This window comes from Meles meles, chromosome 3 (genome assembly GCF_922984935.1).
Source record: "Meles meles chromosome 3, mMelMel3.1 paternal haplotype, whole genome shotgun sequence".
Lineage (NCBI taxonomy): Eukaryota > Metazoa > Chordata > Mammalia > Carnivora > Mustelidae > Meles > Meles meles.
In genome coordinates, this window is record NC_060068.1 from 44,295,085 (window position 1) to 44,310,252 (window position 15,168).

At 42.4% G+C, this 15,168-nt stretch overlaps 1 protein-coding gene across 3 annotated transcripts in view; it reads left to right on the forward strand.

Moving 5' to 3' along the window:
• The window catches only part of LOC123937897 (synuclein alpha interacting protein), a 148,025-nt gene extending 133,169 nt beyond the window's left edge, over positions 1-14,856 (forward strand). For 2 of the 3 annotated variants that reach the window (XM_045998703.1, XM_045998704.1), the window contains exons 9-12: positions 1,743-1,829; positions 2,377-3,445; positions 4,966-5,036; positions 14,320-14,856. In XM_045998703.1, the coding sequence (XP_045854659.1) occupies positions 1,743-1,829; positions 2,377-3,445; positions 4,966-5,036; positions 14,320-14,404 (1,312 nt within the window). In that variant the 3' untranslated portion in view covers positions 14,405-14,856. The remainder of the gene's footprint in view (positions 1-1,742; positions 1,830-2,376; positions 3,446-4,965; positions 5,037-14,319) is intronic. The other variant, XM_045998705.1, reaches the window with a different exon arrangement.
• Positions 14,857-15,168: the final 312 nt, after the last annotated feature.

Genomic DNA, 15,168 nt, shown 5'->3' on the forward strand with positions numbered 1-15,168 from the left:
AAATATGTGCAGTGACACTTGGCAAGGAGAACACTGGGCTTCCTCAAGCTCGGATCTAAGACCAGGCAGTCCTTTTAAGAACACTTAGAACTTGGGGAATGTGGGTGGCTCAGTGGTGTCCAACTCTTGATTTAGGCTCAGGTTATAATTTCAGGGTCGTGACATCAAGCCCATTTTTGGGCTTTCACTGGGCACGGAACCTGCTTAAGATTCTCTCTCCCTCTTCCCCTACCCCCCCCCCCCATCCTTGCTTGTTTGTACGTGCTTGCACTGTCTCTCTCTCCAAAACAAAAACAAAAAACCCACACATAAAACACTTACAACTCATTCATTTAATTCTATGTCCTGGCTCATGAGAGGGTCTACCATTTTTTATGCTAATTGTATTAGTTTTCTATTCCCGTAACAAATCGCAATACACCTAATGGCTTAAAACAACACAAATTCATCTTACAGGTCCAAAGACCAGCATGGGTCTCTAGATTAAAATCGAGGTGTCCACAGGCCACATTCCTTTCTGGAGGCTCTAGGATGGGTCTGGTTGCAGAATCAGTTCCTTGTGGTTGTAGGACCGAGGTCCCCTTTTTTGCTGGCTGGCAGCAAAGGGTCATTGCCAGTCCCTAGAGGCCACTGCATTCCTTGACTCATGAAGCCTTCTTTCATCTTCAGAGCCAGCAACCACAGATCAAGTCTTTACACTTTGAGTGGCTCTGACCTCATCTTCTACCTCCTTCTTGCTGTTAAAGATTCGTGACTAGATTCGATAACCCTTAATAATAATAGTCCAGGATAATCTCCCTGTTTTCCTATCAGCCTATAAATAATCTTGATTCTGTCTCAACGCTAATTCCCTTTTGCCACAAAAGGTAACATAGGCCCACCTTCTAGGGATTAGAATGTAATAGACATCTCGCAGGGAGGGGGGAGGTTGTCACAATATCACTAGAGTTTAGTAAATAGTGCTCTTCTTCGGGAGTCAGAATCAGTTGGGTTTATTTTTCTCAAGTTCTCAATAGTATGCTTTCTGTAACGTATGGCTTTTAACTGGTTTTCTTAAATTTAAAACACGTTCTCATTCATATGCTCTTATTTCCAGAATAAAATGAGTATTGCCATATCATGTTTCCCTTCATGTAAGAAAATACCAATACGGAAATAGTTGTATTGTTTTATTTTGCTCTTTTCTGATCACTAAATTAATTCAATTACTTTAAAGATTTAAACAATTCAGAAAGAGTAAACAATATATATAAGCACATACATTATAAGTAATATATTTATATATGTGTTATATAGAGAGATTTCTTAAAAATGGTATTACACTACAGAGTATTTTGTAACTTCCTTTTTTACTTTATATATAAACTTTTATACTTTGTGTATGTGTGTACTTTATATATACACATATATTAGGGAACCATTTTCTATGTCATAGATACTGAAATATATTCTCTATTTTAGTAGTTGCCCTTATGGAAATAACTAAATCATTCACTTAGTCTTATTGATGAGCATTTAGGTTACTTACAGTTTTTTCTAATGTGAATAAAAAGCCTCCTTTTGGGTACTTGATAGTGTCCTTAGGAAAATTCCTGCACTGCAAGATGAAAAATACGCACATGTGTGAGGCTTTGGGATTTGTTGCAATTTATTGCAAATAATCATGAAAAAGTTTGTAAGTACTCATTTACAGTAGTGGTCATATATCAGAGAGCTCACACGTCTCCGTTTGTTTTTCCTAGACAGACAATGGAACGCGTCACATTACAAAACCAGCTCCAGCAACTTCTAGAAGCCCAGAAATCAGAGTCACTCCTTTCTTCGCCCAGGTAATACTAGGAACATGGGTGGTTAGAGTGCTTAATTATCTTTCATCTCTGAGCCTTCTTTTGGACTTTTAGAAAAGATATCTTTAAGGAAGACAACAATATTTTATTTTTATAAAGAGGGATAAAATTGACACCTTACAGGGGAAAAAAAACTCTGGACCTAAAGTCAGAAAATCTGGGTTCATCTCTGGCTGTGACAGTTCTTCGTCCCCCGATTATAAGCAACTCACTTACTCTTCCAGACTCTATTTCTTCATCTTTTAAAATGGGAACATAGATATGTAGGTTCATAAGGTTGTTGAAGATGAGAATAATGGATGAAATTAGTGCCAAATGGATGTATAAACAGTAAAGCAGTAGACAAATTTATCATCATGGCATTAGGTATGAGGCACTACTATACTCTGGTCATAGTTGCCACTCTGGTTTGTGTGGACATTAAGGGATTATCCTTATTCCAGTCCTGTTGATTTGTTATAAGTCATTCGTGGCAGTGAAGGAAATCAGTGAGAGGAAATCCCCTCATATGTTCTTCATCATCTTTCAGTTCACCATCCTCCCCAGCTTCCAGAAGGTCCCAGTGGAAATCTTCAGATGCAGATGATGAGTCTGTAGCCAAAAGCAAACCTGGAGTCCAAGAGGGGATTCAGGTTCTCGGAAGCCTGTCAGCATCCAGCCGGGCCAGGGCCAAAGCAAAAGACGAAGATTCTGACAAAATCCTACGCCAGTTACTGGGAAAGGATATCTCAGAGAGCGTCTGCACCCAGGAAAAGCTGTCCTTGGAATTCCAAGATGCCCAGGCTTCGTCTAAAAACTCCAAGAAGATCCCTGTGGAGAAGAGGGAACTGAAGTTAGCTCGGCTGAGGCAGCTGATGCAGCGGTCCCTGAGTGAGTCCGACACCGATTCCAACACTTCTGAGGACCCCAAGAGCACACCTGTAAGGAAGGCGGACAGGCCCCGGCCTCAGCCCATCATGGGAGGTGTGGAGAGTGTGGACAGCGCAGAAAGCTTACACCTGATGATAAAGAAACACACCTTGACGTCAGGACGTAGGTTTCCTTTTGGCATCAAGGCCTCCAAATCTCTGGATGGCCATAGCCCATCCCCCACCTCAGAGAGCAGTGAACCTGACTTGGAATCCCAGTGTCCCGGGTCAGGGACCACTCCCCCAAGCCAGACCTCTGGAGACCCCACTCAGCCCAGCCCTGACAGCACCGTTGCCCAGAAAGTGGCTATGAGCCCCAAGAGTGCCCTCAAGTCTCCATCTTCCAAGCGCCGGACCTCCCAGAACTTGAAACTCAGAGTTACCTTTGAGGAGCCTGTGGTACAGATGGAACAAAGTAGCCTTGAGCTAAATGGAGAAAAGGAGAGAGATAAAGGCAGGACCCTCCAGAGGGCCTCCATGAGTAGTGAATCGGGGGACCAACTGAAAAGGCCTTTTGGAACCTTCCGGTCTATCATGGAGACACTCAGCGGCAACCAGAACAATAATAATAACTACCAGGCAGCCAACCAGCTGAAGACGTCCACACTGCCCCTAACCTCACTTGGCAGGAAGACAACAGATGCCAAGGGAAATCCCGTGAGCTCTGCTAGCAAAGGAAAGAATAAGGCGGTGAGTGCTATTTGGAGGCTCCCTTTTTTGCCTTTGAATTCACTGCACTGTCCCTCACGCTAAGATGGGTGACCCTTGCCACCATGAGGGAATCCCCAGAAAATTTCCCAAGAGATGCTCAGAAAGCCCCATCCATGTGTTTTCTAATGAGATATGTCATATTAGAGTCTAAGCCCTTGGCTCTTCCTTTAGAAAATACTCTAAGAGAGAAAAATCAGATACACCACAGGACATGATATGCTGATCCTGCAGTTGCCCGAAATAGTGTGACCCCTGTGTGTTAGGAGTCCTAACCTGGGAGGCATTCCTACAAGGTCAGACCACCAGGTGATGTGAAATCAGGACCTTCTCTAGCACTTAGTCTTCCTCGGGAAGCGTTTGCTCTCCTCATCTGACTCGCTAGTCAAACCCAGTGAAAGAGTCCGTAAAGAGATACTCTATTTCTAAAGACTTAACTGCTCAACTTTGGGATGACCTTTGACATGAATACACCCGCAGGGACCCTCCGCATTGGCATTTTATGACACAAACCCCCCTGAGCGTTGATCAGGATAATGCCAGAGCCATCTAAAGCGCTCGGTACCTGAGGCATGGCCAAGTGTGCCATGAACTACATTTTGTAATTGTATTTCCTGGAAAGGCTTGCACTTTAAAAACCAGTGAAGAGCTAGGAACATTTTTATCAGCGATAAATGTTTGCTCTGTGCTCTGTGCATGCGGTACCATCCCCCCAAATATGGTATGGCATCCCAGATGTGAACCTCTCAAGGAATGGAAGGACCCCAAATATCCCTCCAATCTAAAGAGTTCCAACTTGCATAATTGATTATGAGCCCCAAGGGGAAACTCCGTGACGTTGAGGTTTAAGACCTGTCCAGATTCTTTTTGCAGTTCTGAAATCGAGTTTCTATTAATATCACTCTCATTAATTGAACGCCAGTTTTGTTTTTTGTTTTTTGTTTTTAAAGATTTTATTTATTTATTTGACAGATAGAGATCACAAGTAGGGAGTGAGGCAGGCAGAGAGAGAGAGGAGGAGGAAGCAGGCTCCCTGCCAAGCAGAGACCCCGATGAGGGGCTCGATCCCAGGACTCTGGGATCATGACCTGAGCCGAAGGCAGAGGCTTTAACCCATTGAGCCACCCAGGCGCCCCTTGAACGCCAGTTTTAACTATACATTGAATTCCAAAGTGAATTGTCTTTGTCGTAAGAGACTTCCGTGTTGTATGCATTTCAGCTAGAAAAGCCCCCCCCCCCGCCCCCCGTGCCCCAAACCCTAGCCCCTTCGGGTTTCACATGGCCAGCCTTACCTTGCTCACATTAGACTTTCCCAAGTCACTTAATGGATTCTGTCACTCGGGAGGGAACGGATGACCTCAGCAGCTCCCTGTGCTCCTGAACGTGTGAACAAAGCTTCTGTCCACTAACCTGCCTCCTGCATGCCTCCTGTTGTTTGAGACACGTGCATGTGCCGAGCTCTGTTGCATGTTTTCAGATGATGTTTAATTGCACCTCTCCAGGAGATGTACGGCAGCTGCATCACCCTTTCTTCTAACACGCTGACCGAAGAGCCTCAGCATAACCGCGCACGGTACGTGGTGCTAGCTCGGGGGTCCCTCGAGCACTGGGGCCGTGCCTTGGCTTCCAGCAGCGTGACCTTTGAAACCACGATCCCTGAGCACCCTTAGCAGGAACTGATACCAATGACCCCTTCCCCTGCAACACAAATCCCCAACAGAAGCAGCCAGTCTTATAATGGGGCTTTAGATGGGGACCAAGGGCCCGAGTGTGGCGGGGTTTCATTCCAGCCGCAGAGGGCAGAGGAAGCTACTCACCTTAAAAACATGCTGAGTCTCCCGGTTGACTTTGGCTTTCCGTCTTTGTTTTAATGGAGTCAAGTACCCAGTAAGTATAGAAATTAAATTTCCTGTCTCGGGTGGACGGAGTCGATCTCTGACCAGAATCGGAGCTGTGAAGGAGGGCTGAGGTTTTATTTCATTGCTGATGCTAGACTGAAAGCTCCTTTCATCACCGTGCTTGGGAGAAGCAAGGCCCTGGCATTCTGAAATTGCTCTCACTTAACGCTCAGAACCCCGGTGCCCTGCTGCCAGCCCGTCTGGGTGTGCCCACCAGACAAACCACGGGGCTTTCCCAAACAAAATATTTACGCTTCAAAATGCATGGACTGTGTACAGAAAAGAGTCATCTTCAAAGGCCCCCGGGGGCTTGGGCGCTTCTCTGGGCAAAGTCCTTCTTCATCGGGACTTTCTTTCCTCCCTCCCCACCAACCTCCCGGGGAATGTGCACAAATCCCACTCCCAGACAAAGCAGGAAACAGGAGCAGTGAAAGGAGAGTCGTGAAGGGCAACTTTCTGCACTTGGTGCATGGGGTGACTGGCTTCTGTCAGAAGAAACCCCCAAATTCATATTAAGGGAGGTTGTCACTTCTAAATCATTCAATCTTGCTTTAATATGATTAAATTAAAAGAAAAACCCGGCACGCCTTGCAGCACCCTTCCAAAATCTTCTGCAGTGTTTTTGCGGATGTGCCTCTGTTTCTATAGAATGACAAACACCCCCAAATCGGAGTGTATGTATTGTGAGCATAAATTTATGAATTTTATTTCGAATACTAAGGCACAAGAAATGTCACACTTTTTTTTTTTTTTTTTGACCCTTTAAATCAAGTTTAATCTGCTCCAGGTCTCTGGTCAGCCCAGAGAAGAAGTAAATCTCTGGCATTTCTGGGAGTGCCCCTAGGGGTCTCATTAATTCAGTACATTGAAGGAAGCATCTTGGAGCTTAGGTATTTACTGGTCACCAACATTCAACTTGGGTCAGGCTCACACAGTGCCTGAGTCTGGGCTGCTTCCGGCCACCCTGGGGCAGGGAATCTCAACCCAGGGCTTGGGGTAGGAAGGAAATAGAAAGAAAAAAAAAAGTCCATTCCCTTCCCAGACATTGGTATTAGGCACCTTCTGTTCCTCTCAACCCACCTCTCCATCCTCATGCCCTTCTTAGTCCCAGGTGAGGTTACGTGTGTCTTCTGGTACCTGGAAGATTCTGCTCTTGTCCTTAAACAGAAATCACCAGCAATACCCTCAGGAAAGAAAGGCAGCACAAAGACTTGACAAACTCTTGGGAAGGTGAAGGAGAACATCTCTCATCTCTCGAAGGTTCCTGCAGTACCTGGAAACAAGACAGTTAGTATCACGGTAGATTGTCCTGTCAGAAATATTTCATCCTGTCTTTTTATAAGCCATGGAACAAAGCTGAACGACCTTCTGTAATAGAATTACGAAAGTCAGAGCACCAAGTGAGGCATTGGGGCTACTGAGCTATCCAACTCTAGGTTAAACCTTTCCTACTCAGTTTAAGGGAACAATCCTTCTGAAGGCTCAGTTTTGAGCCTCAGAGTCACTGGATTTTCATATTAACAGAGTTTGAGTTCAGCGATAAGCAGAAACCCAAAAATAAAAATATTCAGTGTATTTAAATAAGCATCCTGACCCCTTCCCCTCCCTCCTTTATAAATTAACCTCTACTTTATCATGGTTCCCGTTTAGCATGTGTTCCACAGAAAGAGAAAAGTCACTTGTTGGCTCATGCTGGAGAGGGGAGGTTTCTCAGGTTCCCTTATAAATGACACAGAGGCAGAGAGAATGGGGCCAAGTTCACTCTTTAGACAAAATAAGGGTGGATAGCTATAGTGGAAATGAAGATTCCTCTGAGAAATGAACACTAGCATGAGATCGTGGGCATGAAAAACACCTAACTGACTATAGTATTTGCTTCATATTGTCCACGGGACCCACTGAAGGAACGTCCCACAGAAAGATACAATGTAGAAAGGAACCCAAGTGTTCCTCCCTCAGTGACGCCTTCAAATCCTGGCCTAAGAATTTGCTTGAAGGCTAAACATCTCCTCTAGGGTAAGAGAGATTCCCCAGGTTTATATAACTGGGGAAACCAATGGCAGTCGTTGGGTTGGAGTTGGTTCCAAAAATTAATGCCATCAAATGGCCCTATCCCTATGACCACAGGAGAAAGAGTGGGGCCCCAGCACCTAGTTGCAGGCATATGCTGGAGTCAATTTTAGTTCCTAAGTAATGTTTATTTTTCCTGGTAAGGGAAAGATATCAGCAATAAACACATTTGAAAGAACATCACCTCTGGGTGGGGGTTCTGTTTGCTATTTATTTTCCTAAATTGGTCACAGCTTGATGGCCCAGAATCTAAATTTCTTTTCAATGCCCTTTAAAATTAGATCCAACTCCATTACTCTGGACAGCTTTCCCAGACTGTTTCCATAGACGATGATGACTTTGTTTATAACAAACAGATTTATCTTTACTTTTTCCTATCAAGGACAAGTTAGTTTTGAGTTATCACAACCCCAAGGGGATGTTTGCAGTTACTTGTCTTAAAACGCCAATAAGACATTCATCTCCCAGAGTTTAAGTCTAAGTGAGACCTGGGACATGTGGCATGAGCTTTGCGTCCAGCTACCAAGAGGCAGAAGGCATCAGCCCCCTGGCGACCCCTAGCCACACGCTCTGTGACCACAGTGCCACTGTGGCCTGAAACCCTCATCTTCTTGCCAACACCAGCACAGACTGCTTCAGAAGACAGGAAGTGATAAACACCATGAGTGTGGGTTTTACTGCCAAGGAATCAGCCACCTGGGAAATGATCCATCCAGAGCCAGGAGCTCTGGTATCCGATATTTTGCATAGATGTCAAGGTTGTTCAATAACCCTTCAACAAGAGTCATATATTTGGCCTGACATGATGTGAGGTGTGGCGGTGGTCATCTGTGAAGCCCAGTAGGAGGTCAGAGTTGAGGGTGTCCACCCCCTCCAACACACACACACACACACACACACACACAGATGCAAGTGCATCACACACACATTATGTGCTTACTGTCAGGATACCATGCTAAACAAAAAAATGAGCAAAGACGGGGAAATCAATGGAAAAGTAGAGGTTATTGCGACTAAAATCCCAGGTTCAGTCTTCAAGCACTGCCCTTGGAAGGCAGGAAATGAACATGCACAACAGCCAGGAACGAAAAGTAGGAGGGTACAGAGAGAAGACCTTCCTTCAAAACCAAAACCATCCCCCCAGAAATACGTTCTTTCAGCCTGTGAATCCTGGTTTGAATGCAATCACAGAATTGAAGAACAAATGACTCCCTTCTCCCACCTCCATCCTCTTTCCCTCCCTCCCCTCCACGGTTCTGGTGTGAACCATGAAGTGTCACAGAGGAAACTGTCCTGTTAGTGTCCTATAGACACCATCTCTGCTACCACGGGGGTATCTCCAAACATTAAAAGAGAAGTTCCTGTCTATAAGCTCAGAGAAAGGCTGGAGTTTCTAAGAAGCAGCAATTCATTTGAGGTTTTAAGTACCAGCTAGAGACTTTACCCAGACAACTTCCAGTACCTTTACCAAGCATCCCTGCTCCAACCACAGTCATGTGGGATTTTCCTTCCCACGCTGAGAATCGAGCGGATACATTACCTTCCCAAATGCCACATCCCCGGTTTGCCAGTGCACTCAACGGCACCACCATCTTTCCCTCTAAGCCGGGCATTTCGTTGTGCCAGCATGAGACATGCTGCCTTCCTAAAAGAGATCAGAATTCAGGGAGAATTAAAAGAATATACAGTTAAAACACAGTAAACTCCAGGAAACACATAGGAGCTTCATGAGGGTGGGGACCCTTGACAGCCTCCCCACAACCCCCATTTGTGACCCCAGTGTCCAGCTTGGTGCCTGGCCCATGCTAGAGACTTCATAAATATTTGGTGAGAAAGAGAGTGGAGAGAGGAAAGAGAGAAAGAAGAGGTAAAAGCAGAAACAAAATAAAAAAGACTGAGCCTGTCATCCCAAGAAAAGATGGTGTCCTCCATCTAAAGTCTAGGCCCTTCGATTACAGGCCCGCCTGCCTACAGTGAGTTTTTCCTGTGGGTACTTGGAGGGCAAGTTGTTTATTCTTTGAGCCGGAATCCCATTTTTTTAATGGATGAGATTTAGAGATTTGCTCTCAGTATAGTCCTGAAGGAGATCACAAAAGTAACAAAGTCTCCCTGTTTTGGGTATCAGTGGAAGAGTAATGCATGCCGGTGGACCCTTTTAGACTAATCCTCTAAGTAAATTGCTATCTGGTCATGATGGGCTATGGAAATGTGGAATCCGTGCCTAGATGAATCAGCAAGTTAGATTACTTGCAAAACTGTTATTTAAATTTAAGCCTTTTCTTCTTCCCAATTTTGGTCACTGAGAATGTGATTTCATATCCAGAAATGAAATCAAGGAACAGCTAATTATCTGAATAATTCATGCCAAAATTACCCAAACAATTCTGTTCTTTTGAATACTGGTAATTCAGGACTAGGAAGGAAATTGAAGGATTCGGGGAGGCTTGAATTATCCTGATACTATTCAAATAAATGCCTCAAATACACACTCAGCTCTTACCGTGCTGGGTTGTGTCCTGCAGAAAGTGTTCTTTTTTAATGTTCTTGACCACAACACCCCTTATATTAAAGCAGAAATACTCTGTTAGTGTCTAAATGATGAGATCATGCTTAAATTACAACCTAACGCTTCTTTTTAACTTTTATTGATTTTTCATTTACTTTTTTGTTGAACTGCTATAGGTATATGTATAGAGAGGGGGGGGAGAGAGAGAGAGAGAGAGAGTAATGCTAGCGTTCTAACAAAAATTTGCTCTCCTCTGCCCAACGTACCCTGTTCTGTAATCCCACTCCTCTGAATCAATCACTTGGCTTTCTTTCGCATGTATTTTCTAGTATTCTGCCTTGTTAAGTCACATGCTCATTCAGATATTTAACTTTAGATATTCTCTCTGTTCATTCTACTATACTTCTATAGTATAAAATGATAGGTCACACTTATAAAGCAATTACAGGTACCAAAGACTATTCCAGGCACCACATGCATCATAATTGTTTTAATCTTCACAATGACCTAGTATGTTAGGTACTATTATTATCAAATTTTGCAGATTGGAAGCCAAGGCACAGAGAGATTATGATCTTGCCCAAGCTTGTATAGTAATGATGATAACAAATTATGGAGCCAAGATTCAAAGAATCTATACTTTCCACAAAGAACCAAACTTATCTAGCTGTATTTTAGCACCTAGCACTGCCCCCTACCCCCAAACACACACAAATACACACACACATACACCCATCCTTCCTCTTCCCACCATTAATAATACAGTTGTATCTCTCTTTGGGGTTAAGTCAGTATTTGCTGTTGTTTATTAGTATGGCTGTATAAATATTAATCACAGTAGGTCCAAGGAGTATGCCATAATGGGTTTCCTTTCTAATTACAACCTTACATTTTGAGGGCAGAAAATAATTTTGACTTCTCCGTTTACAGTTCCTTTCTAAATACTTTGCAGGAGACAGAAACCTCCCTTTAGCACATTCAGGCAAATTAGGTGTCTCTCTTTTTGTCTGTTGGTGGAGACAACCTCGGTCCTCCTGCCCCAGTCTGGACTGCTGTTATCTAGCAGTGCTGTACAGCTGTCTTCCTGGTGTTTCCCCCCATACATTATGCTGGGAACTGCTTCTGCTTCTCTCCTGTGTAGAGCCCTATTTCCTGAATCTTGTCTTTTCCCATTTTGGGTTTATGCTCGTGTTTTGGTAAACACATCTTCCCATCTTTGGGAGGTGAATGGGTGCTAAATTTGTTGAGACGTTGCCTGTCTGAAAACATCTTCAATTTGCCTTCATACTCGGTTAGGTGTGTTTGGCTGTTATAGAAATCTAGGTAGGAAACACTTTTCCCTCAGAATCTCAAACACATTTCATTTTCTTCTTGCTTCCAGTGTGCCTGTTGCGAAGCTCCATTCCTCTCAAATTGCAAATCCCTTGGAAGCTATTATGATTTTCTCTTTATCCCCAGTATTTTGATTTATTGCTGCTTTGTCATGATGCCATTAACATTCCTGACATGTGGGCATGCAGCAGGCTTTTTCAGTCTGGAAACCTGTATGTTTCAGTTCTGGGAAATGTTTTTGTACAGTTTCTTTTAAATTTTTGTCCATTGCAATTTCTCTGTTCACACTTTCTGGAAATCATACTATTGTAATGTTGGGCACACTGAATCGATCCTCAGATTTGCTAACTAGTTTTCTATCTTTATCCATACTTTTGCCTTTTGTAGTTCTTTCAGGAAAGAACTTTTGCTTTTTTAGTTCTTTTAGGAAAGAACTGACCTGTACCTTCCAGTCTTCTATTTTTTTTATTTTTGCTATAGTAATGTTAATTTCTAAAAGTACCTTATTGGTTTTCTCTTTGTTTCCTTATTGTAGCATTATACATGTGAATTTTACAGTCAAATATGAATGTATATATTTTTTTCTTTTCCTCCTTTTTGCAGTAAAAGTTACTGCAGTAAGTATTTGCAGTAAAAGGTTATTATTTCACTGTATGAATGTACTATTTTTAATCCTTCATTTTATTGAGATTACGGCCTTCTTTTGACTTACAGCAGCTCTTTCTATATTACGTATTAGGAAGACTAACCCTTTATAGTATGAATTACAGACATTTTCCCAGTTTTTCTTTTCTTGTTAAAGATGTATAAAGCTCTAATTGGCTCCGTATGTTATCTCTAGTCACTTTGACTTCCATTTCTGTTTATTTTGGTTCTGTCTTTCATAGTAGCACTTTCCTCAAATATCTGATGATCTCTGACTAATTTATATTCACTAAAGCTGAATGGAAGTTCTGACTTAATGGGTGAGGCTTGTTGACTTGTCAGTGTTGCTTCACATGAACTGGTGAGGTTTGGCTCTTCTGTTGGGAAAGTCCCTACTAGTATTTGTAAGTCTTTTCTCTTGACCAGTTCATTTCTCAAGTTAAGGAAACTCCAGTCTCCTGCTAGTGCCCATAACCTGAGTGCCAAGAATTCATGAGTCAGACTAATAGGAGATGGGTTGAGAAGCATATTCTCGCCTAGGGAGACTTTCATTTAATCTCATGGGTTCTGCCCCCTTTAGCTGAATTCTCTCTGGTTCGAGCCTTGCAAATTGTAACCTCCAGTCTTCTTTCACAGTGGGAAAGAGACAGTCACCCAGTTACACTGGGTCAGAGAGATAATCTGAGATCTGAATTGCTACTTCCAAAAATTTTTCCAATAATCTGGGGCACCTGGGTGGCTCAGTGGGTTAAGCCTCTGCCTTCGGCTCAGGTCATGATCTCAGGGTCCTGGGATCAAGTCCTGCATTGAGCTCTCTGCTAGGCAGGGAGCCTGCTTCTCCCTCTCTCTCTGTGCCTGCTCTCTGCCTACTTGTGATCTCTCTCTCTGCCAAATAATTAAAATCTTTAAAAAATTTTTTTCCAATAATCTTCCCATTTTTAGCACCCATTCAGCACCCACTGTCACCTCCAGAAATACATGGTGCTTTTGGTTTCTGCATCTTGCAGCATAAATCAGTTTGCTGGGTTCCCTGCCCATGGGCTTAGATTTCTGCATCTTCTGCTCTGCTGAATCAGCTCCACAAGCCCTTCGACCTTCCTGTTTCTGAAACAGTGTTGGTATTTTGTGTATTATCATCCCCTCTCACTTCCCTTCTTTGTTTAGGTTTATCCCTTTCTTATTTCTTTATTTTCCTTTTAGTGTTGTTTTGTGAGAATGGGGTGATGAATGTGTATATTTAATCCACCATGTTTAATTGGAAGTCCTTAGAGCATCTTTTTACCAATCAGGTTTTTCTTTCCCTTTCTTCCCTTTCTTGCCCATAGACAACCTCTAAAGTTCTACTCAAGGGCACTTGGCTGGCTTGGTTGGTAAAGCTTGCAACTCTTGATCTCAGGGTTGTAAGCTCGAGCCCCACATTGGGTGTAGAGATTACTTAAAAGTAAAATCTTTTAAAAAAAATTAATGAAGTTCTATTCAGAGGAATAAATAAAGTAAGAATTAAAACTTTCAGGTGTTGATGAGGATCAAATAGTTCCTGGAACACTTTGCAAGCAAGCCTGATTTTGAGGCCATAACACTACACTTGAAGCTCCGCATCCAAATATGTCCTCATGTTAGCAAGTAGCATTACTGGAAACACTTTGTTTTTGTCTAATGTAGCAACAAGAAGGAATTTATTAATATGTAGCCTCACCCACCTTCAGAAGGTGACTCCTCTCTGAAGATTTTTATACCCAGAATGTGAACAAATGCGTCCACCTAGGGGGGAATTCACTTATAAAGCATGACTATTCCAAGGCTTAAGCTTGTGCTTCTTTCCATAGGCTTACTAGGTATCAGATATGGGGGGTGGGGTGGAGTGGGGTGGAGAACAGCATTACTTTTTCCTAGTTTTTTTTCTTTTTCCTCTAGACTTCCCTACTTATTGTCTTCCAGCAGTAATCACACCACCAAATAAGCATCTTCTTTGAATAATTAGGACTCAAGCTTATCGCACATTAAAGATGTCACCAATAAATCCATGTCAATAAAATATAAATATCTCATTTCCAGTCGACCAGCATTACTTTGCTTACTATCTGATTTGACGTGACTTTGGCGTGAATTTTATAAAATTCACTTGACTAGAATCTTGCCTGGATTCCAGTCAGCATGATTGAGAAATAACTTCCAGAACCAAATTAAAAAGTGTTTGCTAAGTGTGTGTTATTACATGACTGTAGTTTTTATTGTTTAAAGAGTGGTTTATATGAAAAGAATAATTTGCCTAGTAGAATAAAGTGTTCTTCAGTGTGGTTTGTATGAGGATAATTTCCATTTTTGGGGAGTGTTTAGTGGTGTTGTCTTGTAACTTGACCATAGTTTTATCTAATTCTGGCCTTTATGGTTTTTCTTCTGCTTAGGCATAATGACATCAATAGAAAAATGAAGAAGTCCTACAGCATAAAGCACAATGCTGAGCCAGAGTCAAAAGAACTCTTCTTGTAAATCACTTTTTTTCTTATCTCTCATTGCTGCCCTTTGGACACCATTGAAAATTTCTGGACTATCCACTGTGGAAATAGAATCATGAGAACAATGCCTCACCAGCAGAAGAACAATATCAGGATGCCTTAAATTTATAGTGGTAGACTATATAGTACACATTTTTGGGTGATATTTGTATATATAACTTGTTTCTAAGGAGATGCCGTTTAAAAGCATGATTGGGCCAATGTATGTTTTTTAAGATTGGATTGCTACATCCACCAAGCCACTGGCGCCATCTTGTCTTTCATCAGTTGCATGAGTGTTTGCTAATGTTGACTGAACTTTCCTTTCCTAGTAAAATGGGCAGTTTGGGCTCAGCTCCTCGATGAGACCAGGTCAGTGGTATTGTTTTCTGTCAAGGGTGTTTTTTTCTGTCATTTCTACTTTTTGTATAAAGGAAATAAAACAATGTTAACAGCACCTAGAAGCTTGGGGCACCTACTTTGTAATAAGCCTGTGATGTTCTGCTTTCTAAGGGACCTTGAGAGTATTTTGATTGCTGATATTTTATTTCAGGAACAAACTGCCTGTTTTAGCTATTTTCCCATAGGGGTGAAATAAAACATTCTAGTTTTCATTAAGTACTAAAGGATCAAACAAGTATATAAAGTAAGTCAATTCCTTCTGTCTTTTCAAATCCCAGCGTTGACATGGGAAAATACTAATGACAGCTAAGGATTCAGCCCCTGCTTGGGTCACTTTTTCTGTCTAGAACACATTAT